The 26,824-nt window shown below is 39.8% G+C and overlaps 2 protein-coding genes across 2 annotated transcripts in view; one reads left to right on the plus strand and one right to left on the minus strand.

Moving 5' to 3' along the window:
• The first annotated feature begins 951 nt into the window (after window positions 1-951).
• Window positions 952-3,851, plus strand: Mars2 (methionyl-tRNA synthetase 2, mitochondrial). Its single transcript, XM_028765751.1, has one exon. The coding sequence runs from the start codon at window positions 952-954 to the stop codon at window positions 2,710-2,712; it is 1,761 nt and encodes a 586-aa protein (XP_028621584.1). The 3' UTR covers window positions 2,713-3,851.
• An 11,529-nt stretch (window positions 3,852-15,380) lies between these two features.
• Window positions 15,381-26,824, minus strand: part of Boll (boule homolog, RNA binding protein) — a 95,762-nt gene continuing 84,318 nt past the window's right edge. Inside the window, exon 11 of the mRNA XM_028765698.1 lies at window positions 15,381-15,634. Coding sequence (XP_028621531.1) covers window positions 15,476-15,634 — 159 coding nt within the window. The 3' untranslated portion in view covers window positions 15,381-15,475. The remainder of the gene's footprint in view (window positions 15,635-26,824) is intronic.

Raw genomic sequence — 26,824 nt, forward strand, 5'->3', positions numbered from 1 at the left:
TTCTTTGTATAGCCTGGGGTGTCCTGGAACTCACTCTGTAGACCAGGCTAGCCTCGAACTCAGAAATCCACCTGCCTCTGCCTCCCAAGTGCTGGGATTAAAGGCGTGTGCCACCACCGCCCGGCAGAATCCTAATTTTTAGCAGGAGAGAATTTAGAAACCCAAAATTGTATTATCAACCCTTAGCTCGAAGCATATTTTCTCATCCACAACTGGCCTCCCCACCCCCATTTAACTCAAACAGTGTATATATGCACATAATAAAATGAGATGGAACACCTATAAATCCCTCACCCAACCTAAGTACTGTTGGGGATTCTCAAAGGATGGTCCACAAAGCAGCATGAGACACACCAGGAACTTAGTTAGACATACATATTTTGAGGCCCTTTTCCTACCTGCTAAGGCAGAAACTGAGACCTCAGAGCAACAACCTAAGCTTTACTGAGATCTCCAATGGACTGCCATACACATCAACATTTAAGTTAGAGATGACTGCAGTTTAGATCTCGAGCCTTGCCCTTCCTCTCTCTTCCATGAATAATAACTGCCCTGGGTTTTTACTTGCACATTCACATTCCTGTATAGCAACAGTGCATTTGAGCAACAGTGCTTATATCTAATTAGCACTTTAAAAAAGGCAGTGGGGCATGTAGTCTCTATCCAGAACAGATCCCAACGAGTAAAACTGCACAACACACGGGATACGCTCTTCTTTCACTAACTGCCCTGACAGGGAACCCACTAGCCAACTACTGAAAACTCCCGCGGGGCAGCGGCCTTTGCGCGCTGCAGGAAGCCTGCAGAAGGCGGTGTGGTGGGCGGGGCCGCAGGAGTCACTGCTCGCCGTTCATTGGCTTCCGCGCCGGAAGCTGCGGTACCGTCCAGCTGCGCACGCGCTCTCTCAAGTGCTCGGGAACACCGCCTCCAGTGCCGGGGCCGGCTGGCACCATGCTGAGGCGGTGTGCTCTCTGGGTGCTGACGCACTCCCGGGCCGGCCGCGGCTGTCGCCGCTACGGTTCGTGCTCGGCGAGCGCTAGTGGCGACGCTCGGGAAGCGCGAGCCTACTTCACTACACCCATCTTCTACGTGAACGCCGCGCCGCACATCGGGCACCTGTACTCGGCGCTGCTGGCGGACGCCCTGTGCCGCCACCGTCGTCTCCGAGTTCCCAGCTCTGCGTCCACGCGGTTTTCCACCGGCACGGACGAGCACGGCCTGAAGATCCAGCAGGCGGCAGCCACCGCGGGCCTGGCCCCGATCGAGCTGTGCGATCGAGTATCTGCCCAGTTCTTGCAGCTTTTCAGGGAGGCTGGAATCTCCTCCACCGACTTCATCCGCACCACGGAGGCTCGGCACCGGGTAGCGGTGCAGCACTTCTGGGGTGTGCTGGAGGCCCGGGGTCTGCTTTACAAAGGGCTCTATGAAGGATGGTATTGCGCTTCGGATGAGTGCTTCCTGCCCGAGGCCAAGGTCACTCGGCAGGTGGGTCCGACCGGCGATCTGTGTCCCGTGTCTCTCGAGAGTGGACATCCTGTCTCCTGGACCAAGGAAGAAAATTACATTTTCAAGCTTTCTCAGTTTCGAGAACCACTCCAGCGGTGGCTTCAAAACAATCCTCAGGCAATCACACCGGAACCATTCCAACAGGCAGTTCTTCAGTGGCTGGAGGAGGAGCTGCCTGATTTGTCCGTTTCCCGAAGGAGTAGCCATCTGCACTGGGGCATTCCAGTTCCTGGGGACGACTCGCAGACCATCTACGTGTGGCTGGATGCCCTGGTCAACTACCTCACTGTAGTTGGCTACCCAGATGCAGATTTCAAGTCTTGGTGGCCAGCCACATCTCATATCATAGGTAAGGACATTCTCAAATTTCATGCTATTTACTGGCCTGCCCTTCTCCTAGGGGCAGGATTGAGGCCACCACATCGCATCTATGTCCACTCGCACTGGACGGTGAGTGGCCAGAAAATGTCCAAGAGCTTGGGCAACGTGGTGGATCCCAGGACTTGCCTTGATCGCTACACTGTGGATGGCTTCCGCTACTTTCTCCTTCGGCAGGGGGTTCCTAACTGGGACTGTGATTACTATGATGAAAAGGTGGTTAAATTGCTGGACTCCGAGCTGGCAGACGCCTTAGGAGGGCTTCTAAACCGGTGCACTGCCTACAGAATAAATCCTTCTGGGACCTACCCATCTTTCTGTGCTGCCTGTTTCCCCAGTGAGCCAGGGTTAATGGGGCCATCAGTTCGTGTGCAGGCAGAAGACTATGCGCTTGTAAGTGCAGTGGCTACTTTACCCAAACTGGTAGCGGGCTATTATAATGACTTTCAGATCTATAAGGCTCTGGAGGCGGTATCCAGCTGTGTTCGGCAAACTAATGGTTTCGTCCAAAGGCACGCACCATGGAAATTGACCTGGGAGAGCCCTGAGGATGCACCCTGGCTAGGTACCGTGCTTCATGTGGCCTTGGAGTGCTTGCGAGTGTTTGGGACTTTGCTTCAGCCTGTTACTCCAAACTTAGCAGATAAGCTGCTGTCAAGACTGGGAGTCTCTACTACAGAGAGAGGCCTTGAAGAGCTCTACTTCCTACCTCGATTCTATGGACACCCATGCCCCTTTGAAGGGAGAAAATTGGGACCTGACACTGGGCTTTTGTTTCCGAGACTGGACCAATCCAGGACTCGACTAGTGAAAGCCCAGAGGACCTAGGAACTCAGCTCTTACTGGCTGATGGTAAAAGATCAAACGTATTCTTTTTGCATTTTTCAGTAAAGTCATATTTAGAGAGTGTGTATCAAATGAACACATAAACTGTGTCCTTAAGAACAGAGTGATTCAGGTCCCTAACTCAGTCCTTTTCTCAGTGCCATTAACCACTGTTCTTGTTCGTCTGTCTCCAGGAGAAGGATGGTTGAGGGCAGGACCAAGATGCTGACACTGTTCCTTCTCATTGCACCTCCCAACCCAGGGTCCAGACTACCTCTCAGGGCTTCTGCTCCTAAGGCTAATTTAACACAGACCTTCCGTCAACTGAAACTAGGGTTGCAAGTGCTTGCCCTGTTTTTACAGGTCAGACCTACTTTGTTAAAATCAGAGTCTCCTGTTAAAGAGTTTTTTTTCCCTTCGAACTTTAGGAACCAATGTCCTAGACTAGATGAGTTTTGCCCATGTTCCTTCTCCTTTTCTAAGTTGCTACCGTTCTGATTGTCAGCCCAGCAGTCGTGCTTTGTAATACTACACTCCATCCAGTAGATGGCTCTGCTCTCACATTCAGCTCCTTAAGAGTGTTCGTTCAGAAGACAATTATTTTCAGCTGTCTAATTCACAGAATTTTAGAGTTTTATTGTTTTTCTTTTTAAAGTTTTCCAAAGGATAACTTTGGAAACACTTCTACTTTAACAACACAGACACTAGAATTCTAATTTTAAAATTACTAAAGTGACAAGTACAATAGGTAATAAGTAAATATGTCAGATTTGTTTATATGATAAAACAATAAAGCTCTTGAGGCGCACTGTGTATTACAGATAATAAAGTTTGGTAACAGTTACATGTTCATCCATAAAGCCCTCAAAAGGGTTGTATTCTCTGTTATTTCTCATCCACACATACACAACTTACTTCATGATTATTTTGATCAATCAGGATACATAATATAGGAATGATATAATATTGTAATTAGTAAATTTATGTCAAAATAGTTTTTGTTGATTACTTTTGAGACAAACTTTCATTATGTAGTTACTATCAGTCTCCTGCCTCCATCTTTCAGGTGTTGGGATTACAGGGTGTGCCACATGCTTGTCTTTTAACTTGTTATTAAAGTGTGATTGTAAGTACCTTTTTTATATCTGTTCAGTTACACTTAATGACGGTAATGTTGAAGGGAGAAAATGGTCCGTGTTCAGGACTGTTCGGGATTCAGGGCTGTCTCCAAGGCTCCATAAAAGAACACCCAGAGAAGATATTACAGTAACAATTAGAATGCAGTAAGTCAGCCTTATGTCTCAGATTAATGGGACAGCTAGGCCAGTTTAAAATGAGCTTGCTTTGGAACATATATTTTAAGTATGGTATTAAGCAGAAAGAGCTCACCATGGAAGTTTTCTAAGTGCCACTATTTATCTCTAGTTGGTATTGATTATCAAAGTGACAGATTATAGGTTGCTAGGGAACACTGCATGGTAAGGGGAAGGACCATTCCCACAGCTTTCTTTTAGACTCCTTACATCACTTTGTGCCTTAGATCATCCCAGGTCTCCATCTGGCATTCTCTACTTACCTGTTGGGACTAGTAGGGTAAACTTCTGGGGTGTAGGGCAGTCTTAGGGCTGTGTAGTGATGCAAGGTAGTGTGTTTCCCAGAAAAATAAGACATCTGAAAAACCAGTGAGATTCTAACCTCTTTTGGTGAGCCCTTACTGCAGTGTTCTAGTTTGTGTCATGGACCCACAGTGTCTTCCATAGGTGATCCTCATATCCCTGTGGAGATTGGTTTGCTGCTATTGGAGTTTTTGCAGCCTGTTATCTGTGAAGGCATTTAACTATTCTATTAGATTTGAGATGGGAGGCCAGAAAAGAGATGGCTTAATTCTAGCATCCAGGGCATCAGAGTGGAAGAGTGTGGTAAGTTGGATCCTCATTCTGTGTGGTGATAAGGAAAGTCAGACAAATTTCTGTAATAGGCACAGTAGGTAAGACAAATAGTCTTTTGGCATTTGTGTTTGGCTTGATAGAGCAGTTCAGAATTGCCAACTGGAGAGTTACATATACCTAGAAGGACTGCTCTTCCAAGGTGAGGGATTGGGGCGGGGGTGGTGCTTAAAGTGGAGGTTTATAAGATTCCCTAACATTCCAGAAATGTTAGTACTTTATGTGGCATCTTTTAGAACCTTTCGCTATGAGGTCCCTCCACCCCAGTATCTGTGTGATTCTTAGACACTTTGGGAGTAGTGTTACAGGAAGTGACAGCACAGCACAGATCAGGCTTTTAAGGGCTTCCCATTAGGAAGCTATGAGAATGGGGGACCTAGAGCTTAGTGGTGGAGCACTTACCAGTCCTCAGTACTGCCAAACAGATATCAGGGCTCCCCTCTTCAGACTCCTGGCCTCTGTCTATGAGGTCATGTAAGAAGCAGTAGGTAACGTCCATGTTAAATAGTACTACTGTGTATGTACTGTGAGGGATATTCTACATAAAACTGATTAGGCACTTTACAAACTGGAAAAAACCTGTGGCTGTAAAAGCAGCAAGTAGATAGTGCCTGATTGCACTAAAACCTCAGTCATTTTATAAAAGGATACTTTTCTTGAGATCCCATGAGCTTTAATAAGTGTAAGCAGGTTAACAGACTATGAAGCTGATGCCAGACTGTGTAAGTGCATTGGCTGGAAGTTGGGCCCTGGAGCACAAACGTGTTCGATGGGTTTTGTTTTGGTGAAGGTTCTGTTACTGTAGTAGAGTTCTTTAGCCTTAGAAGTTCTGATACTGGAGTGGCTACCAATCATCTTGCAGGCTTTAAAAAAGGATACTCATGAAGCAGAGGTAGTAAGATGAAGATTGCAGTAGGGACGGCTTCATGGGGCTGACTGCTCTGCGTCTGCGTCCCCAGTATGCAGTGGCAATGTGCTGCATTGCTGTTACCTTGATTTATGGGGAAGGCTCATGGGTGAGATGTGGCTAGTGAACACTGATGCGTTACAATTTATAATTGCCTTCTCATGGCAGTTTCCCATCGTTTGTAGTTCAGCTGAAGAAATGTCTTGTGGTAGCTCTGGGTGCTATAAATGTTGGTAGATTCTTACTTTGTCTCTACCTGAGTATCTGGAGACAGAACATGTTTTTGCAGCAGAGTTTTACTAGTTTGTGGGTAGGGGAGGAACTCAGGTCAGACTGGGGTACTCAAGAGCAGAAACTGTAGAAGAAAGCCTTCAATTCTCCCCTAAAACTCTGAGCATGCACAGCTGATCCTGTCCTCTCTGCTGGAGCTTTGGATGGGATTGGTGAACTTAAAATTTTGTTTTAAAGTTTATATATTTTTGTGTGTGTCTTTGTGTGTGTAAGAATGAGAGCGTGAGCAAGAGTGGGCTGGGAAGTGGAAAACGGATGGGTGTGTTTGTATTCATGGATGTAGGCATGTATGGAGATCAGAAGGTGGGTGGGGTGAGGTCTGTGTCCTTACCTTTGTACCTTGTTTGAGTCAAAGTCTCTTGACTACTGAGTGAGCACATTTTCTGGAGATGCTTCTGTTTCTAGCTACTGCTTCCTTCAGAGCCTGCTGGCATTCTAGGTATTTGTACTGCTTTCATCTGAGATGTGGGATCAGAACTTGGGCTGTCAAGCTTGAAGGGTAAGCTCAGGTAAGTACGCACTTACTGAACATCTCCTTAGCCCCACGAGTGGGAGCTCCCACCAATGAACACAGTGATTTGAGAGCTGGAACAGTGACAACCACATTAAAAACTTGTATATTGTGTGTGTGTATTATTTCTGGAGACAGCAGCAAAGCCCCAGCTTAAATTGCCAATAAATATTTTTAGGAGACGGGAAGAGACTAACCAATATAAGGGTGAAATTGGTTTCTTTTTCTTAACTTCTTTGTAGTCTTGGGTTACCCAAAATTATGCCTTTGAATTCAAGGAACAATCCAACAGGAAAGAGCTGACTGCATTGAACCACTGTTAGGATTGTGTTACAAGTTTCATCATGAAGGACAGGACTACACTGTGGGTTTGATAACTGGGAGCCCTTTGCTGCTTCTGTGTACATGTTGCTATTGGGAAGCTTAGCCACCTGGATTGTCATCAGTTACCAGGCAATAGGATACACATTTCATCCCTAATGAATTGGACAGTTTACAGCAGATATTATGGACTTAAGTATCTAAGATGTTGTGAAATGTGAGGATATTTCAAGAAAGTTTGCCAACGGCAAGTAGAAAACTGAAGCTCCAAATGAGTCCTGCCCCGAACTGTTAAGGATGTTTGGTTTTTAGTTCTGCAGAGGCATGAAAGCCTCAAGTGGGTAACTGGAGGGAAGCACTCGGAATAGTACAGTGTGGGGAAATGGAAAACAGCCTTTGTCAGTTGAAAATCACCGAGATACTGAACATGAAGATGACTTCAAAGACTTGATTATGGCCAAGTTATAGATTGGAATAAGTATGATCTCAATTCACTAATTGGAACACAACACATTTCTTATTTTCATTTTCTTACATTAGGTCTCTACCTTCCCCCACACAATGGTCTCACTTTGTAGCTTTGGCTGTCTTGGTATTCACTATTTAGACCAGTCTGGTCTTGAACTCACAGAGGCTCACCTGTCTGTCTCCCAAGGGCTGGGATTAAAGGCATGTACCAATAGGCTTGGCCAGTGCCTGATGAAAATATTTTTAAAGAGGTAGTTAAGCTTGGACAATTAAATAAGACAACTTCAGTAGTTTAGTTTCCTTTGAACTAGTCTAGAAGCTTCTATTGGTTAAAATCTATAGCTGATCATACAAAGTTCACAAACTTATTTGAAGCTAATCAGCAAAATAATACAAACAGACTATTTCTTGCCAGATGAAAAAGTGGAAGAAAACTCAACCCAGAAAATAGGAAAGAAAATTAAAAGGGCAAAGTAAAAGAAAATAGCATAAGTAGAAAGCCTGAAAGATAAATACAAATGAGTAATTGTAACAGTATAAACTTTTATAATCTCAGAAGAGACACGATTAAACAAGACAGCTGGAACAGCAATATGTAATACCAGATAGTTCAAGTGAAGGTAAGACCTCTTAGTAAGAACACAAGGGACAGAATATGAGAGGAATAATGCACCATCGTATCGGTTATTAACTTGTATGATTTAACAACACAGCCTAAAAGTAGAAAAAGCTAACACTGAAAACTACATAAAAAATTCTGCTTAGGAGTTCAGGAAAATCATGCAATGAGAAGCGAAAAGCACAGTAACTCAATAACTGAGCATTTGAATCCTTAATGCTTACTATACAGTAAGCGTGACTTTAAATTTTCTTTTTCCACACAAGCCTCTGTTAAAATAACTGCAACTTTCAGTCAAATATACTTGTATCAGTAAATTCTCTCAGTAGCCATCCGTTCCCAACCCCAAGTTGGGCATGGTGGTGCACACCTTTAATCACGGCACTCTGGAAGTAGGGGAAGGGGATCTCTGTAAATTTGAGGTCAGCCCGCCAGGTCTATGTAACTGGGGCCAGACAAGGTTACATACTGAGACCATGTCTCAAAAAAAGAGTAGATTAGTCCAGCAAGATGATGGGAGAAAACCAATAGCTCCTTTGTGTTTCATCTTTCCCCACTGACACAGTAAGCTAGTGAGAAATGGAGGCACAGACGACTAAGTAATTTGCATAGGATTAGTTTGTAGACCAGCAGTGCGTAGACTCAAAGGGCTCCTGCTGAGCCTTAGCACACCTCAGCATGAACGCCAGTCATAAATATTGTGGAGGAGCATAACTGCATCCAAATATCTGAGATGGAAAGTACCTAAGAACCTTTATTTAACTGAAACACATTAGTGTCTGAAGCTGAGGGGAGTTTTGCAGATTATGAAAGTGCCAACAAAAACATGTACCTTTTTCATGAAATATGGTATATTCACTGATTTTTTATGTATATTAAACCTGCTTATATTTTGATGCAAGTTTAATGTTTAGGAACTGTATAGCCTATGTCTTTTCTTTAACATTCCTTTATTGTTTTTACAAGAATGCTTCAAGTCCTCTAAGCCACAACTTAGTGGGTCACATGACTCCTTGTGGGGAAGCAAAGGCTGTCAAAAGTGAAAGGTTTCTGGTCACACAACCAAGATGTCACTGACAATCCATGTGTGAAATCCAAGCGCCTCCAGTAGTACTCACCTGCTTGCACTGCCTGACTTCACCGCTGCCTTGCTTCTGTACACACAAAATGTGCACTTTGCAGGTACCTGGCATGCCCTGCAGTGCCAACAGCATGCCCTGCAATGCCAACAAAGGCTGCCACATTTGGTAGTTTGGGTGAGAAATGCCCCCCATAGGCTTGGGTATTTGAACACTTGCTTCCTAGTTGGTGGTGCTGTTTGGGGAATGGGTTGGTGGAGCTTTGCTGGAAGAAGTATGTTGAAGGGGCTTTTTTAGTAATATGTTTCTTTTCCCCACTTACCTTTCTTTCCCCGACTTAGTTTGCTGTGCCTTATGCTTGTGTCTGAAGAAGTGAGCTCTCAGGCTTCCTGTTCTGCTAAGCCTACCACCTGCTGCTATTCCACCCTGCCATAAAGGACTTTTTCCTATCCCTCTAGGATGGGAAGTCAAAACAAGCTTTTTCTTTAAGTTGCTTTTGGTTATGGTAACAAAAAGCAACAGAAAGCAAACTAGAACAACTGAAACACCAGGGCTCAGATGCAAAACTCTTGTATGTTAGGAACTGCTGTGTTTTTACTATTCAGAGTTTTTTGTGCTCATGGGAATATAATGCTTTAAATATGGAAAAAAACCCTTAATATTTTCCAGCAATCTTTCTTTAGCTCTTAAGAATCAATTCTGTATATTATTTGGTTATATTGGATCAGAGAATTAGATTAACAAATTGAAGTAGAAAGAGGGAAAAGAGGGGAAGAAGGGATTTAAGGTAGATGGGAAATAAAGTAATGGAGTACATGTGGTAAGAAAGCAGAAGTGGGTTAATGAGGGGAAGGAAGAGAACTTGCTGGAAGGGAAGGAGCAAGAAGGAGAGTGACAGGAGGGAATGAATGAGAAAGTATAAGGATACATGTGTGAAGATGCTGCCATATAACCAGTTACTTTCTATGCTGACCTGAAAAATTAGTAAGTAGGAGCTAGAGAAATGCCGGAGTAGAAGACTCCTCCTCCTACAGAGGGTCTGTGTGTGGTTCCTGGCACACATGCAGCTCTCCACAGGCTCTAACTTCAACTGGAGGGGAGAGGATGCCCTGTTCTGGCCTCCACTGGCATCAGACATGTACTTGTTGCACACACATGCATGTGGACAAAATTTCTGGTAAGCATAAAGAATAAGAATCTTTAGTGTTTGAATGAGAATGGTGTTCATGGGCTCATGTTGGTGGAATCCTTTAGGAAAGATTAGAAGGTGTGGTGTGGTTTTGTTGGAGGAAATATGTCAACAATCTGCCATTTCCAGTGTGTTCTCTGCCTCCAGCTTGTAGATCGAGATGTGAGCTTTCAGCTGCTGCTCATGCCTAACTCCACCTGGAATAATAAGCCCAATCAAATATTCTCTTTCGTAAGTTGCCTCAGTCATGGTGTCTTATTAGAGCAATAGGAAAGTAAAACAACATATAAAAATAAAATAATAAAAATTGCTGTTTGAGTTGCTGACCTCAGTTTGGTTTTTAAAAAAGTTAACTGCAGTTTGGGATTAGGTCAGAATTCCCAGAAATTTCTGAAACAATCCTAAACATTCTTCTGCCATTTTGTATTATGTATTTAATATGAAGCAGTATTCTCAGCACTGGTGATTATAAAATAAAAATTGATTTTATAATCTGAAAAATGTTGATGTTTCAGCTATTCAGCCAAGATTTAGCTCCTAAAGATGTAGGATATTTTTACTTTTTTCTTTTCTTTCTTTCTTTCTTTTTTTTTTTTTTTTTTTTTGGTTTTTCGAGACAGGGTTTCTCTGTGTAGTCCTGGCTGTCCTGGAACTCACTCTGTAGACTAGGCTAGCTTCGAACTCTCAGAAATCTGCCTGCCTCTGCCTCCCAAGTGATATTTTTACTTTTGGTATGTGTCATATGATCAATGTCTTGGCACGTGTAGATGTTAGAAGAAAACTCTGTGAAGTTGCTTCTCCCCTTCCACCTTTACAAGGTGCTGGGGATTGAACTCAGGTCACTACTCACACAGACAGCACCTTTGCCTGGAGAGCCATCTTACTGGTTCAGCTAATTATTTATAGATCAATAAGCACATTCATCTTTGCATACACGTTTGGTTTAGGCTTTAATAAATGGTAACATTATATGTGTACAAAGGGATTGCTTTAAAATAAATGTATAATTTATTATTATCAGTAAATGGCTTGTATATACTATTCTATGTATATCCTAGAGTTACATAAAAATGTCTTGGGTGAAAAGGGAGTCACATATGGAGGAAGTTTAAGAATCTGCTATAAATGAGAAGTATCTTATCATAAAGTCACGAGGCTAATAAGCATCTTTGAAATGACATTTTCTTAATACTTTACACATTTATCTTTAGACAACATCAATATTCAAGTTTATTTTAATTAATTATAGTAACAAAGCTAGAGAATTTACTAGAGGCCACAAACAGTGAAACTTTATTTCATACATACAGTTTAATACAAATGAACATATTAATAAAACTCATTTACTTACTAACAGTTTAAATTCTATGACATCTATTCTTATGACATCTTTCCTAAAAAGATTGCAGAAACCAGGTCCTTTGGCTATGGTTATTACCCATTATCTAAATACCACACACTGGATAATTCTTGATACATTTTATTTCATAGCATAGTCAATACATTCTCATCTCTTTAAACTAGTAACTACTGTAAACTGCAAGAAGAAATACTGAGTATTCAATTTCACATTTTAAAAGGAAGATAGCTGTTCCATTTGAGTTTCACTTCAAGGAAATGGGGTGAAACCATCTTTATATAGGTCTCAGCTCTCATGTACAATATATTTTAAGAAATCAAATATTTAAAAATCCTTGTTAACTAAGAAGGCCAGAAAATCTACATTTTAATTTGGGGTTTAAGATAAGTTCTTTAGGGCCTTATTTGAATGCAGACAGACCTTGGTTAGCAAGGCATGATGCTATTAGGTTTTTCAAAAAATGTACAGTAGGTCATGACTGGCCTGTTGACAGAGCGCTTTTATATGCCAGTTACTAGAGGAACTGTGAAGGCTTTCATAATGTACAATCCTTCAATCTTAGTTAACTAGAATGAATACATTGGCACTTGTGTTTAAATTCCTATAAAACTCATTTTACAGAAACATCCTATGTTTTCTATAAAAGCAGACATTTTTAGTATTAAGTTCTGTTCTAGTTTCATTGTGGATGGCTTTTTTTTTTTTAAATGCTGGAGATTGAACTAGAGTTTTGTGCATGTTAGGCAAGCATTCTACCAGTGATCTATACTTGCTAGCCATTTTTTATTTTTAACTCATTATTGGAATCTAATTAAAATAAGCTTACTTTGTATTATAGAAGAAATCTGTAAGTACTTGTAAGGTTAGTTACTGAAAATGTATATAGTAAGTTGCATGAAAGACGGTTGGATTTTTATGCCACTTTAAGGATTTTTATTTGGATGCAAAGGAAACATTTTTAACATTAATTGTGACATTGTTTTGACCTAGTATAAAATATAAAAAATGATTGCTTAGTGCTCAAGGGAATTTTTTTAGTTAAACTATTGTTCACATAAAATCAGTCTCTATAAGATAATTAATTCATACCAAATTTTGAGTAAAATATTTTTGGATGTAACCGATGTCATAAAATTAGTTTCCTAGCCTAAGAGAACATACTTTTTTTGTAATTCATGGAAATCATATAGAGAGCTATTAACTCTGACATGAACAGACTGTATAAATGTGTAGCTGTAGCCCAGTGTAAATTTATTAGAAAACCACTGTGATTTCAGATGGACAGACAGGAGTCATAGTGAACACTTGCTCCTTAAAACCAAGTAATAAGAAGGGGGCTAGTCAGGTTAAACTAAATTATCAGAAACCATCATTGGTAACTTTGTTGAGGTAGACATTTAAATACTAAGTTTTTAAGGGTGTGTATGTCTGAGCTCAACAGTCTTAAAACAAATTCTGTAAAGATTATATATATAGCCAGAACATGGGCTTAAACATCTCCTGTAAACATGGGATTTTTGCTGGGTTTATTTTCATTTTTCTTTTAATATCAGGATAGTAAATGTTATTTTGATTAAAAGCAGTTTTCACAGTTTACAATAGTCTGAGCAGAATACTACCACTACTGTACTAATCAGTACTTAGCTTTTTACAAAGGGCAGAAAAACTTATGTGTATTAGGATCTTTTAAAAATCTGCCTGCATACTTTTATATGTTGTTAAAAATGTTATGGGTATGCATATATATACACTCTGTAGCAGTGTTTATCTTGGAGCTGAAAACAAAGATCCTAATATTGATTAGCAAGAAACACACTGTATTAAATCTAATCTCAAATTGTTAACAGATACTTTAAAGTTATTTTTCTATCCTCAAAAGTGTCAAGGAAAGAGGATGTATTTCAGGAGTAATTTTTATTCTGATTAGACATTTCCTTTAGATAGTGCTAGTGGTTGTTTCAGAACTGTCTAAAACGAAGAGGGAGGTTGTTGAAGATGGCTTATAAAAAGACCTTAGAAACTGAAAGCTTAAACACTGATGATTTATAGTTGTTAAAATTACTTTTGTTACATTTGTAAAAATACAAGCAAGGTATCACAACTTAAGCAGAGTTGGATCTTTTGAAGGATTACCTTAATATATTTTCATGTTATCTCCATTTAATACTTTACAGTCTACAGAGAGAAATATAGTAATATATAATCTTTACAGAACTGAATGAAAATGTGCAAGTACGGTATATTTTAGGAGAGAGCATAATTGCCTGAACTAAACTGGGTAACAAAAACTGTAAGTTTTTCTTTAAATACAATTACTCTCAGACTCTTGGAATTTATAAAGGTTTAAAAATTTATAAAGGTTAGAAATGCCTGTTATTCTTTGAATAAGCCTGAATAATAAATATGGGATTAAAATGTATACTGAAAATAGGTAAGCTGAACATCAAATATAGTTTCATGATATTTTGGCCAGGGCTCTGGTAACAGATTACACATAGCATGTTACTTTTAAAGTAACTCTAGCAAAAGAAAATACTTTTAAGAAGATGGAATGGCCTTAGGATGTATGAAGATACTATCTAATACACAATACCACTACATTTTATTCACAGACATGTATTTTAGCCCCAAAATATTAGGATCACATACCCCAAATATCTATGTACACCCGTATATTCATCATCCTTTATGAGACAGAATAAAAAACTAATTCAAGTTATTTGGGAATTGCTTTTCTGATATCATAAGAACTTTTAAAATCTATAATTCCTACTCTTTCCCAGCAGAAGTATAAGTCAGTGTTAGTTGTATTAATAGTATTCTTGGGAGTAGATGTAAATTTAAAATACTGAAATTCTAGTATTTCCTAGAAGTATTGTACTATCAAATTTCATTAAAGTCTAAAATAAACTTCCATGTAGTCTATTGAAATATTGCTGATTTATATAACCTCATTGTTTTTACTAACCCAAGCTTCTGTCAAAAAAGTAATTTTTTTTCAGAAGTCACAACATTTGGTAAACAGAAGGCATTGACTTAAAAGATAGTGGAATTATTTTTTAATGTTAAAATTCTAATTATTGTGGCATATTTTTTAATTTTTAGAAACTTCTCTCATTACATAACAGCAGGCAATCATAGCTTCTTTGCATCTAAAAATAAAACTGTTATGGGAAAATTCTAATGTTTTAAAAGCCTATAAGCCTCACAAAGAACCGAATGAATGAAAGATAAAAATACTGACAGTATCAAATCTGACATGATGTAATTATGAATTATAATCCCTGAGATGCTATGCCCTGTGAGCAATTCTACTTCATGTACAAAGGACAGAAAAGGGCCACAAGCAGATAATCTTTAAGGACATTTAAGGATAGTTTCACTTTGGCCACAGTAACCATATACAATAAGTGGTTATAATGTGACAGATTTATCTATTTTTCTGTAACACACATATTGTTTTATATCAATGTTTGTAAAAATTTGTAATCTAAGTAGAGTTTGAAATGTTTTTATCAAAACCACTTAATATAGGTAAAATACACACGAACAGAAATGTAGTGAAACCAGAATAATGTGGAAACTAGAATATACTCATCATCTCCCTAACAAGATGGTGTTTGCTTAAATTAAACCATACACCAAAAAAAAAGGTCTGCTGGTAAGTATTTTTTATATATGCTATACTATAGATTTGTCTAAAATATGAACCTTCTGGAATAAAACTGAAAATACTAAACATCAAAGATGTTTGTAAGTGGTTATGTGTGATGATCATGCTGGTTAGACAGCCAGATGATTATCTGTAAGATAGTTGTTGTCTTATAGAGACAATTCTTGTCTTGTTTGTTATGGTTTATAGCTGTATAGTACTTAAATGTTGGAGTTAATAAAGGAAACCATGATTTAACTCTGCATCTCCAATGTTCCGGCTACTTAGATTTCAGAAATTCTCTTAAAAAAAAAAAAAAAGCAAAAAACATTTAACTTAAGCATATCCCCAAACCCATTTGTTACTAGACCACACAGGCGCCTAGTTATTTTCTATTTTTAGACAAAACACTTCTCCAAGAGTCTACTTAACAAAGTCAGTACAGGAAGGTGGAGTGGAAACTGAATCCTCTGCTCTGAAATCTTTCCTAGGATGAAAGTGTGGGCTTCGAGAATACCGAGGTTTCAAACCCACTGATGAAGGCTGAGAAAAGCTTCTTCTCACAGAATGTAACCTTGGTTCCTAGTAAGAGATTTAAAGAAAATTAGGGTTTTCATGCACTTCAAATGTTATAATTACTTACGGGAAAGATTTAAAAAACAAGACTGACTGGGTCTGGATTTTTTTTTTTAAAGATAGCCTTGAGGCTCTAACCTAAGCCTGTGTGTGCTAGTCAAGTCTAGTCAACCACTGAGCTACATATATCCCCAGCCCAGGGTCTGGATTCTGAGTAAAATGTTGTTCAGGAAATGCCTGAGGAGTAGGCTAACTTGTAATCTGCCACTAGACAGGGAGGCATCCTATGGCTGTAAAGAAATCACACATAAAGAATCTGAGAATTGCCATATTCAATGAGATTTCTAAATTACATTATACTTTCATTAGGTCATCCCTAAACTTTGGTTAAATTTGTTTTTGTTTAAAAAAAGTATGTGCTTATGATATGTAAGATTAGAATTAGATCTTATGGATAAGAAAGTACTATCAAGAGAAAAATCAGCAATTATTAATACAGTACTTAATGTTAATAAACATTTTGTCTTACTATCAGGTAAATCATTTATTGACTAAGTTTTGTTCCAATAATAAGTGACTTTTATTTGATCTACTGCAAAATAAAAAGACTGGCAGAGATATTCCCCTGCTTAAGACACTGAAAATAGGAAATTTTACTAAGAAATCTGACATGCTAAATGCCTTCTTTAGAGCATCTAGGGAGGGCAAATCCTGTTGCCTAGAGATCTTATCAATTTCCCTACTTTAAATGATGTGAGTTCAATATTGTGATTAAATAAAGCCATCAAGGAGGTATGGCACTCGGCTCTGCCATACTGAATAAAACTTTTGAAGTGGTACCTAAATTAAATCAACTGCATCTGACTATAATGTACAATTAAAGGATATACATAAAATTTCTAAGATTAAAAAGCAAAACTTCTCTAAAGGGAAATTTTACTATGTATAGTTTCAAGCTCTTTGCTATGGGAATATAGGACATTCTTCTGATCTACTAGAACTTGGAACATATCTACCAGTCAAGAAATAGCATACTACTGCTAGAGTAATTAACTGTCAGGAGAAAATTAGTTTTAAAGTGTAATAACAGATCTGGATGCTTGCAGAATTAAACATGCTTTAATTGTGCAATTATAGTTTCTTAATAGCACTTTAAGATATTTTGTGATGTTACAAAATAGTCTTACAACTTGAAAAGAATGTTACAATGTATTGTAATTATCATAAGCTAAAGAAAGCTTACCAAAATGAATATTATAAGACATCTACTCGATGACATCAGGATATATTTTCAGACTCTTTTTTATACAAATTTTTGAGTTAAGGAGACCATAAGACAATTAGGATACTGCCTGTTATCTTAGAATTAGATCAAATTTGGGGCTGGAGAGATAGCTCAGTGGTTAGAAGCATGTACTGCTCTTCTAGTGGATATGGGTTTGATTCCTAGCACCCATGTTAGGTGGCCCATAACTGCCTGCAGGTACTTGCACTCACATGCACATAACCTACACACATGTACAAGTAAACAAAATGAAAAAAATTGAAAAAGAATGAGATCAAAATTTATATATATATATATATATATATATATATATATATATATATATATATAAATCTTTTGAGTCTAGTACCCATCACTAGGATATAACAAAACTGTGCTTGAGTAAGCTTTCCCCAACTAGCAGAGCTGGGCATGTAGTTCAATGGTAGAGCTAAGATAACAAGAGTAAATGGAGGGATTATACACAAAAACTGATGAATGCCTACATTGTAGCTATTAACAAAAATGGAGAGGAAGAAGGAACAAATGTTTTGGGTGTATTTTATTTCAGAAGCATTTTGAGATGTGTTATGTTCCCAAGAGTGGATGGCATAGGCTATAGCTTTTCTGGGATACCCTAGAAGCTCTTGCTTCTTACCACGTATTTCTTGTATTTTCCAGAATGCTAACTTGGACAATATTTCTTTTAATGGATAATCTAAAAAGTTCTAGAGTAACCATATTGCCACTATTTGGTTAGGAAACTGGTTTGTATACTTAGGTTGCTTGATAAAACTATGTTGAAACAGATTTGTGTTTCTCATGATTTACTTTCTGTTTTAGAATTTAAATATTTTTTGATTAGATTCCCATCCTTAAGTTAGAATAGACTGATTTTACTGATTAAATGAAAGATGGTTCGTAATTCTTGGATACAATGTCTCAAAAGTATTATGTTCCTTCTGGATTGTTCCTTTGACCCTACCCTATTTTTCAAAGATGACCAGTCTCCTCATAGTGATTACTTCTTAGTAATTAGGATTTCTACCACTTATAGTAAGGCCAGGTTGAGTGACTGTCTGAACCTGTATAAGCTTCAATTCTTTTACAGAAAACTGCCTGAATTATCTCACAAAAGTATTGAGTGGATAAAATGGGATAATTTGTATGAAGTGCTTATAAATTGTAAGGGTCCCTATAAATATGAGGTTCTATTCTTGCCTTAAAGTGATAAACAATCATGATTTTACAGTGTGCCATCAACAAAGTTAATAATTATTTACATGGAGTATTGTGAACTTTTAAAGTAGAAGTACATAGTAATGGTCCAGCAAATTTAGTGAACACGTTATATTACGAGGAATTTTTTGTCTTTCAGTTTTCATGTGTGTGTTTTATATGTATGTGGGTGGGTGGGTAAGTGTGTGCAGATGCGTGCTAGCAGACTTCAGGTTGACCTTGGGAGCCACACTCACTGAGACAAATCTCTCAGTCAGATCCAGACCTGCACTCCAGGCCTCACACCGCTTTGACTGCTGCACTATCGTCATAGCCCATGACCAGGGTTTTAAGACTGGTAACTTAGGTTGGAAAGATGGCTCAATGAGTAAAGGTGTTTGCTGCTAATGATTTTGAGTTGAATCCCTGGGACTAATTTGGTAGAAGGAGAGAACTGACTCCTGCAAGTTGTCCTCTGACTATCATGTGTATACTGTAGTGTGCACTTGCTCATGTGTACATGTAAATACACACACACACACCACAAAACCTCATGTTAGTACTGTTAAATGGACCATAAACTTGTGACTTGGTCATAGGCCCTGGGGGAGAACATAATTCTATTATTATAGCAAATAGTATTAAACTGCCTTCCTAAGTTATCCTTATATCCCTAGATTAGTGCATCTCTCAACCTTCATCAAAGAAGATTCTTTTTGCAGTGATGAAGATGAATAAAGACCCACAATGGGTTAATACACAGAGAATAAGAGACTGTAAAGTTCTCAGTTTTTAATGGGACATGTGTACCATGCCCTCTCCCTTAGACAATGGTGGCAGAAGGTAGCAAGTGGAAGCAAGCAGTAAGTGTTTGCAGTGACACTGTGTGTGCTGCTCAGGATCACTTCACATGGGACCTCACAGTGGCTGTGTCTGCATGCATGAGGCACATGACTTCACAAGATCGAGCCATCCTGATCCCACTCTATTAGCACCTTATGGCTGGCGGAGGAGGGAGAGTTAAGTTTTCTTCAGGGATATGGCTCCTGAAAGGCTACCTGTGTTCCAGTAGATAGTCCTACACATATGAACATATAGGCAGCACTAAGTGCACTCAGTGGGTTTTAAAAAACCAGCTTATGAAATTGGGATAAAAATGGTGGTTAAGATAGGGGGCAAACTGGATGGGATGGAGTAACGGTAGATTTAATCAAAACATATGTGCATATACTAAATTTACACTCAAAATGTAAAATGAAGATATTTGTAAATTTTTATCATCCTCTGCTACATATGCAGCTGGAGCCATGGGTCCCTCCATGTGTACTCTTTGGTGGGTGGTTTAGTTCCTGGGAGCTCTGGGAGGTATGGTTGGTTGATATTGTTGCTCTTCCTATGTGGTTGCAAACGCCTTCAGCTCCTTCAGTCCTTCCCCTAACTCCTCCACTGGGGTCCCTGTATTCAGTGTGATGTTTGGCTGCAAGCATCCGCATCTGTATTGGTCAGGCTCTGGCAGAGCCTCTCAGGAGACAGCTATATCAGGCTCCTGTCAGCAGGTACTTCTTGGCATCAACAACAGTGTCTGGGTTTGGTGTCTGCATATGGGATGGATCCCCAGGTGGGGCAGTCTCTGGATGGCCTTTCCTTCAGTCTCTGCTCCACTCTTTGTCCTTGTATTTCCTTTAGACAGGAGCAATTCTGAATTAAAATTTTTGAGAAGGGTGGGTGGCCCCATCCCTCAACCGGGGGCCGTGCCTAGCCTCTCCATAGGGTCTCTACAGGTTCTTTCTCCCCTTTGTTGGATATTTTGGCTAACGTCATCCTAGGTGGGTACTGGAAGCCTCTTGCTTTCCTGGCATCTGGGACTTTCTGTTGGCTACCTCTGTTCCTCATCCCCCATTGCTACACACCTCTGTTCAATTTCTTGACTCTCTGTACTTCTCACTGTCTCTTCCCACATCTGATCCTGCCCCTGCTTTGTTCCATTCAAACCACCACAATCCACTCCCTGCCCCCCATATGCTTGTTGCTACATCTATGAGGAAAAACTGCATTCAGTCCAACTTCAAAACTCCACATAGCCTATCACAGTCTCAACATACAATGTTTAAAAGTCCAAAGTCTCTTTTGAAACTTAAGGCAATCTCTTAACTATAATCCCCTGTAAAATCAAAACAGCTACAGTGGCACAGAATATACATTAGCATTCTAAAAGGGGGAAGAGGGAGCACAGTAAGGAAATATTGGACCAAAGGAAGACTGAAAACCAGCAGGGCAACCTCCAAATTCTGCTGTCCATGTCTGATGTCAAAGCACTCTCCAGATCTCCGACTCCCTTCAGCTGTGCTGACTGCAGCACACGTTGTTCTCTTGGCCTGGGTCTACTCCCTCCTGTGGCTGTTTTCAGTGAAATCTGGGCATCACAATTTCATGAAATGGCCTCTCTGCATCTCCATGAAGAGACACCGATGACATACACCCAGCCTCCTTCATCTCAGAGGAAGATTCCATAACTCCTTTCTTGTATCCTTGATGCTAAATCCAGAGCCATGTGGCTGAAGCTGCTAAATTCTGCTGCTTGCTGGAGCTGGAACATGGCACCTCATTCAAATACATTTTCACTAACTCTCTGTTTTAGGTGGTTTCATTCACTGCCTAAGAACTTTCCTGGAACTTGTTCTGTAGACCAGGCTGGCCTGGAACTCAGAGATCTGCCTGTCTCCCAAGTGCTGGGCTGGGATCAAAGGCATCTACACCAAAATGGCCCCAAGCATTTCTTTAATTTCTTTCTACTTTCCTTTGATTCCTTTTACAAGGTGGAAGCTTAGTTGGGTAGGACCTGGCTCTGGGGTCACCAGTTCTTTTATTCCATTTAACCTCAGGCTTTCCTCAGCCCGTTTATACATCTTGGAGCTCCTTCTCTCCTCAAACAGCACATTTTGTATTTTTCCTCCTTAGCTTGTTCCTTTTCATTTTAAATCTGCATAAGATTGGCCACTAATCTCCACAGAACATAGTCAACACTAGGCTGTTTTAAATCTCTTCTGCCAAAGCTGCTAATCCATAATTCTTCAATTTAACCTCAGGCAGAGTTTTTGGACAAGGGCAGAAAGCAGCCACATTCTTGACCAAAATATCACAAGAACAGTCTCTAGGGCACATACTGTAATAATATTCTCCTCTGAAACCTACTTCAGCTAGGTCCCCACAGTTCAAATAACCCCTAGTACCACTTTCTTCCATGATTCTACTAGTATGGCCCATAGAGGCCCACTTTAAGTGTTCAGCTGCTCAAAGTCCCAAAGTCCACATTCCTCCAAATAAACTCTCTATGAGTTCTCTATGAACATGGTGAGGCCTATCACAGTAATACCCCAATGCCTGGTACCAACTTCTGTCTTAAGTGTTTTTATTGCTGTGAAGAAACACCATGACCACAGCAACTTTTATAAAGGAAAGCATTTAATTGGGGCTGGCTTACAGTTCAGAGGTTTAGTCCATTATCATGACAGGAAGCATGGTGGCATTCAGCTTAGAACTCTACATCTGGACCCTCAGGAATCAGGAAGAAAGAGTGACACAGGGCCTGGCTTGAGCTTCTGAAACCTCAAAGACTAACCCCAGAGATATAGTTCCTCCAAAAAGTCTCACCCTGCTCCAGCAAGGCCACACCTCCTAATAGTAATAGTGCCACTCTCTATGAGCCTCTGGGGGCCATTTTCTTCAAACCATCACATATATATGTGTACATGTGTTCTTGCTTGTATTTATATGCACCATGTGCATGCAGTGTCCACAAAAGCAGAAGACAAGGTTAGATTTCCTGGAACCAGACTTAAGAGTTGTGAGCTGCCTAATATAATGCTGGGAATAAAAGCCAGTTCCTTTCTAAGTGTAGTAGGTACCCTTAACTGCTGAGCCATCTCTTTAACCCCAGGACCCTGATTTCTATGAAGATAATGAGAATCAAGTCACATCTGCTCATCAGTGTAGGTGCGATAACTCTCAAGAGGAAATAGGATTTGCAATTCTGAGTTCATAACATTTCTGAGTTCATAAAATGGTAGTTTAAAGATTAATAATCATAATAAAACTTGACAAGTTCCTAAGCATGATGTTATTTCTGAGGAAGTAGTTAGCATGATACACAAGACCCTATTTAGACAGACTTTAATTGCAACTCTGTTTTACACATAACAGAGCAAATTACTTTGCAAATAACAGAAAAATATTCAACACTATACTCTCAGTTACATTCACCAACAGATATAAACGCATTTGGTTTAAATGATTTTTAACAAAAAAAAGATCAACTAGAAGGTGCATATGAAAATGTTCTATAGGAAAAATTTGGGGATGTTTCCTCCAATAATTTAGAAGACAATAAAGGAAATTGAATTCTCTGTAATCAGTCTATCCAATCAATATAAGCAAACATGAAATACAATTTTTTTCTTTTTTTGGTTTTTCGAGACAGAGTTTCTCTGTGTAGCCCTGGTTGTCCTGGAACTCACTCTGTAGACCAGGCTGGCCTTGAACTCAGAAATCTGCCTGCCTCTGCCTCCCAAGTGCTGGGATTAAAGGCGTGCGCTACCACTGCCGGGACATATAATTTAAAAAGTAATATTTATAGAGTAATGGATACATTAAATGGGTTGTATGGTGTTAGATCTATTATAGTCCAAGTCAGAGGTAAGTCTTTATCGTTACTATTTTAAAGGTTAAGGTATCTTTTTATGTTGAAACATTTTCATACAATATATTCTGATCACTACCCCCAACCCCAACTCTTCCATATCCTCCCCAACCCACGCAACTCTACAACCATTTCTCTTTTGTATTTTTGAGTTATTTTCCCTACAGCCAGTTTTAACTTCCAAGGTCTTGTCAAAAACCATAACATATTGTATTCTCTTTAGCATTTCTGCCTTTTTCATACAGTGTCACACTCAGAAAACAGAACTAGTCACATGCACACTAGTGTCAACAAAGATGCCTGGCAGCACTGTGGATGAGGACAGGAGGGACTACATTCTACACTGTGATTTTTATAAAGTCATTGAGATAAAAAGCCAGGGGTGGTGGTATGTGCCCATAATCCCAAGATTCTAGAGGGAGGCAGATTGATCAAGAGTTCAGAGTCACTTCCAGTTAAACAGCAAGTTATTGGCATGTCTGAGCTACTTGAGACCCTATCTTAACTTCTCCCCATCAACAAAGAACAGAAATATAGTAATTTTAATTACATAGTAACATCTTAGTTAAATATTTGATGTGGAAAGAAATAAGTATTAACAAGGAATTATAATTTTGTATATTACAAATCATTTTGGTCACTTTCCTTCAGTTAGAAATATATACAAAAAATTCTGATCTTCAAAATCTATGAGGTGATTTATCAGTTGTTTGTTTGATATTTTCAACAAAGGAACAGGTTGATGTATGAAATAAACCTCCAAAACCTACCTGTCAAAAATAAGAATATCTCTAGCCTTGTATTTGTCTAAACTGAGAACTGGTTATAGAATCTTTTTAAAGCACATTGCTTGTTAATAATATTATATTATTAATATCATAATGATAATCCTAATTAATATATATTTTCTGTTATCTTGTCACTGAAAAGGGGCAATAAAACAGACATCGTGGGTGGACAAGGGAGGGGACTGAGTGAGGGTCTGGGTGGAGATGGGAACTGGAGGAATCAGGTTGGGGGAAGATGGAGGAAGAGGGTACTGGGAGAGACAACTGGAATGGGGGGCGGTAGGATTTCTGGAATGAGCTAGAAACTTAGGGCAATGGAAACTCTCAGGAATCTCTGAGCTAAGATTTCTAGTAATGGGGGATATGGAGCCTGAACTGGACATCTCCTGTCACCAGGCAAGACTTCCAATGGAGGGATTGGGACACCAACCCAGCTACTCAACCTATAATTTGTCCTGCCTAAAAGATGTGCGGGGGTAAGATGGAGCAGAAATTGAGGGAATGGCTAACTAAAGACTTGTCTAGCTTGAGACTCATGCTATGAGAGCAAACCTGACACTATTAATGATAGTCTACTACACTTGCAGACAGGAGCCTAGTGTAACTGTCACTAGAGAGGGTTCACCTAGCAACTGGTGAAAACAGATGCAGAGATCCACAGCCAAACATTAGGTGGAGTTCAGGGACTCCCGTGGAAGAGGAGGAGGAGGGTTATGACACCATAAGAAAACCTACAGAATCAACTAATTTGGGCCCATAGTGGCTCAAAGAGACTGAACTGCCAACCAGGGAACTTGCATGGGACTGACTTAGGCAAGCTACACAACAGTTGTGCAGCTGGGTCTTCATGAGGGACTCTGAATAGCATGAGCAGGGGCTGTCTCTGACTACTTTGCCTGCCTTTGGATCCCTTTCCCCTAACTGGGCTGCCTCTTTAATCCTCAATAGGAGAAGATGCACCTTGTCTTAGGACAACTTGATATGCCATGGCTGGCTGATACCCATGGGAGGTCTCCTGTAGTAATTTTGCTTTCTTTAAAACCACAGAAAGGTAATGGGAATATGTTTTTTTTTTAATCCCAGGTGTGGGATATGGGCTGCTTTATACTGTCCATAGCAGCTGACTGACTTGCCTCTTACTCTAGCAGCGGTATGATTCTGAGAGCTGCAGATAGTTTCTGCAAGTGTTTGACATCTGGAACTCTGCAGATGCTTGAGAAGGTATAAAAAGACTAGAGCCCTGAAAGTGGATGCTGGTTGCTATTTGTCAAGTGGTCATGCCAAAGGGACATGAAAAAAGAAGTTAGATAACCTGATGATGAAGATCAAACTTGCCCCAGGGAATTTGATGCCTCTAATCAGAGGAAGTAGTCTAATGATATTGACACCTTTTTACCCTCTAGCCTTTTTTCTCTCCTACCTAGTGTTAGGTGGTTGGAAGGATGGATTAAGAGTGGTAAAATAGAAACCCATAAAATAGCCAAAAGCCTGGCTACAGCCTCCCCTTTTCCGAAGAGAAAGTAAGTAGGAGTATTGGATGTGAGGAAGAGTGGAGGTGGGGGAGAAGGTTGGGGAGGAAGGAGAGGAAGTTGTGGTTAGAATGTAAAGTATATAAATAAATGAATAAAAAAGGATAAAAAGAATTACTTAAAGAAATGTCGCCGGGCAGTGGTGGTGCACGCCTTTAATCCCAGCACTTGGGAGGCAGAGGCAGGCGGATTTCTGAGTTCGAAGCCAGCCTGGTCTACAGAGTGAGTTCCAGGACAGCCAGGGCTACACAGAGAAACCCTGTCTCAAAAAAAAAACCTAAACAACAACAAAAAAAAAGAAATGTCTTTGACCATTTGCCTTTATAAGAAATACTGTTTTTTTTTTGTTTGTTTGTTTTGTTTTGGTGCTATGAGAAAAATACCTGACAAAAGCAACTTAAGGCAGGAAGAGTTTACTTTTGTTCACAGTTCCAAGGTACCATCTATCGTGGTGGGGAAGTCATGGTGACAGGACCTTGAAGCAGGTGGTCACCTTGTGCCCAGATCTGGGGAGCAGAGAGATGAACGCTAACCGCATTCTTTCCTTTTCTTTCCTTCCAGAACACAAGCCTCTGGAGTGCGCTACTGTGCAAATGTAGTAAGTCTTCTCATCTCGACTGACTTCTAATTTAGAAAATCCCTCACAGACATACTGAGAGGCTTGTCTCCAGTGAGTCTCGATCTGTCAAGTTGACAATACTAATATTCACAGGTCTACCCCTTGTCAACTTGACATCCACTGCTTGTCCCCATAGGCTTAGGGCCATCCCATAATGCAAAATGCATCCAGTTAAAGTCTCCACAGTCTTTAACAGTCTTAACACTATTTAGAAGAAGTGCAAAGTATTTTTAGGGACTCAAGGGAATCTCTTCATTCTGAGAGAATGTACAATACAGGATAATCTACTACTGAAACTTTCCTAAACCAGTATAATTTCTATCTGTACTCTAAAATAAATATGTATACCCACAGATAAGTGTAGCCTTCATCCCTCATCAAAAAAGCTTCTTTTTGCAGTGGCTGAAGTGAAGACGATTACAGCAGTTTACAGCTGTTCACACCACAGAGAGTGAGTGACTGTGAGGTGCCTGACTATCCAGTACATCTACAACGTAACTCCTATACCTAAGGCTCAGGGAACACTGGAGAACAGGGAGCAGGAAGATATTAAAAGCCAGAGAATCAAGACACCTACTCTGTTAAGGTTTGGTCTATCGCTATGTATTGTAATGCTAAATACTGGCCTGGTTGCCCCCAAGGATGAGAGAATCTACACCTATGCAAGTGGTGCTATATAATCTTGCCTGCCAATTTATCCTTGATTGATGAATAAAGATGCTTACAGCCAGTAGTTGGGTAGAAGAGAGATAGGTAGGTTTGGGGTCTGAGAAGACCACAAAGAAGGGGAGAGAGAGTGTGGGAAGAGGAGAAGACTCCATTGGTAAGGTGAGTAATGAAAATACGGCCATGAGGGCTGGCCAATTGGATTTAAGAGCTGCCCAGATAGAACATGGCAAGTTATAATTCAAGGTTATTGATGAGGAAATAGATTCAATAGCTCAGAGGATAGATATCTGCCAAGCTTTAGTGCTAATTAAGGCTTATTATAAATATAAAGATTGTGTGTCTTTTATCTGGGAACCAAATGATCAAAGGCGGGGTAGAAACCCCAATGTGAGATTAAATATCTACCATAACAC

This window comes from Grammomys surdaster, unplaced genomic scaffold (assembly GCF_004785775.1).
Source record: "Grammomys surdaster isolate TR1022 unplaced genomic scaffold, NIH_TR_1.0 165, whole genome shotgun sequence".
Classification (NCBI taxonomy): Eukaryota; Metazoa; Chordata; class Mammalia; order Rodentia; family Muridae; genus Grammomys; species Grammomys surdaster.

What these genes read in the sequence shown, in the direction of transcription:
- Mars2 (XM_028765751.1), top strand. Translation starts at nt 952, where the DNA reads ATGCTGAGGCGGTGTGCTCTCTGGGTGCTGACGCACTCCCGGGCCGGC.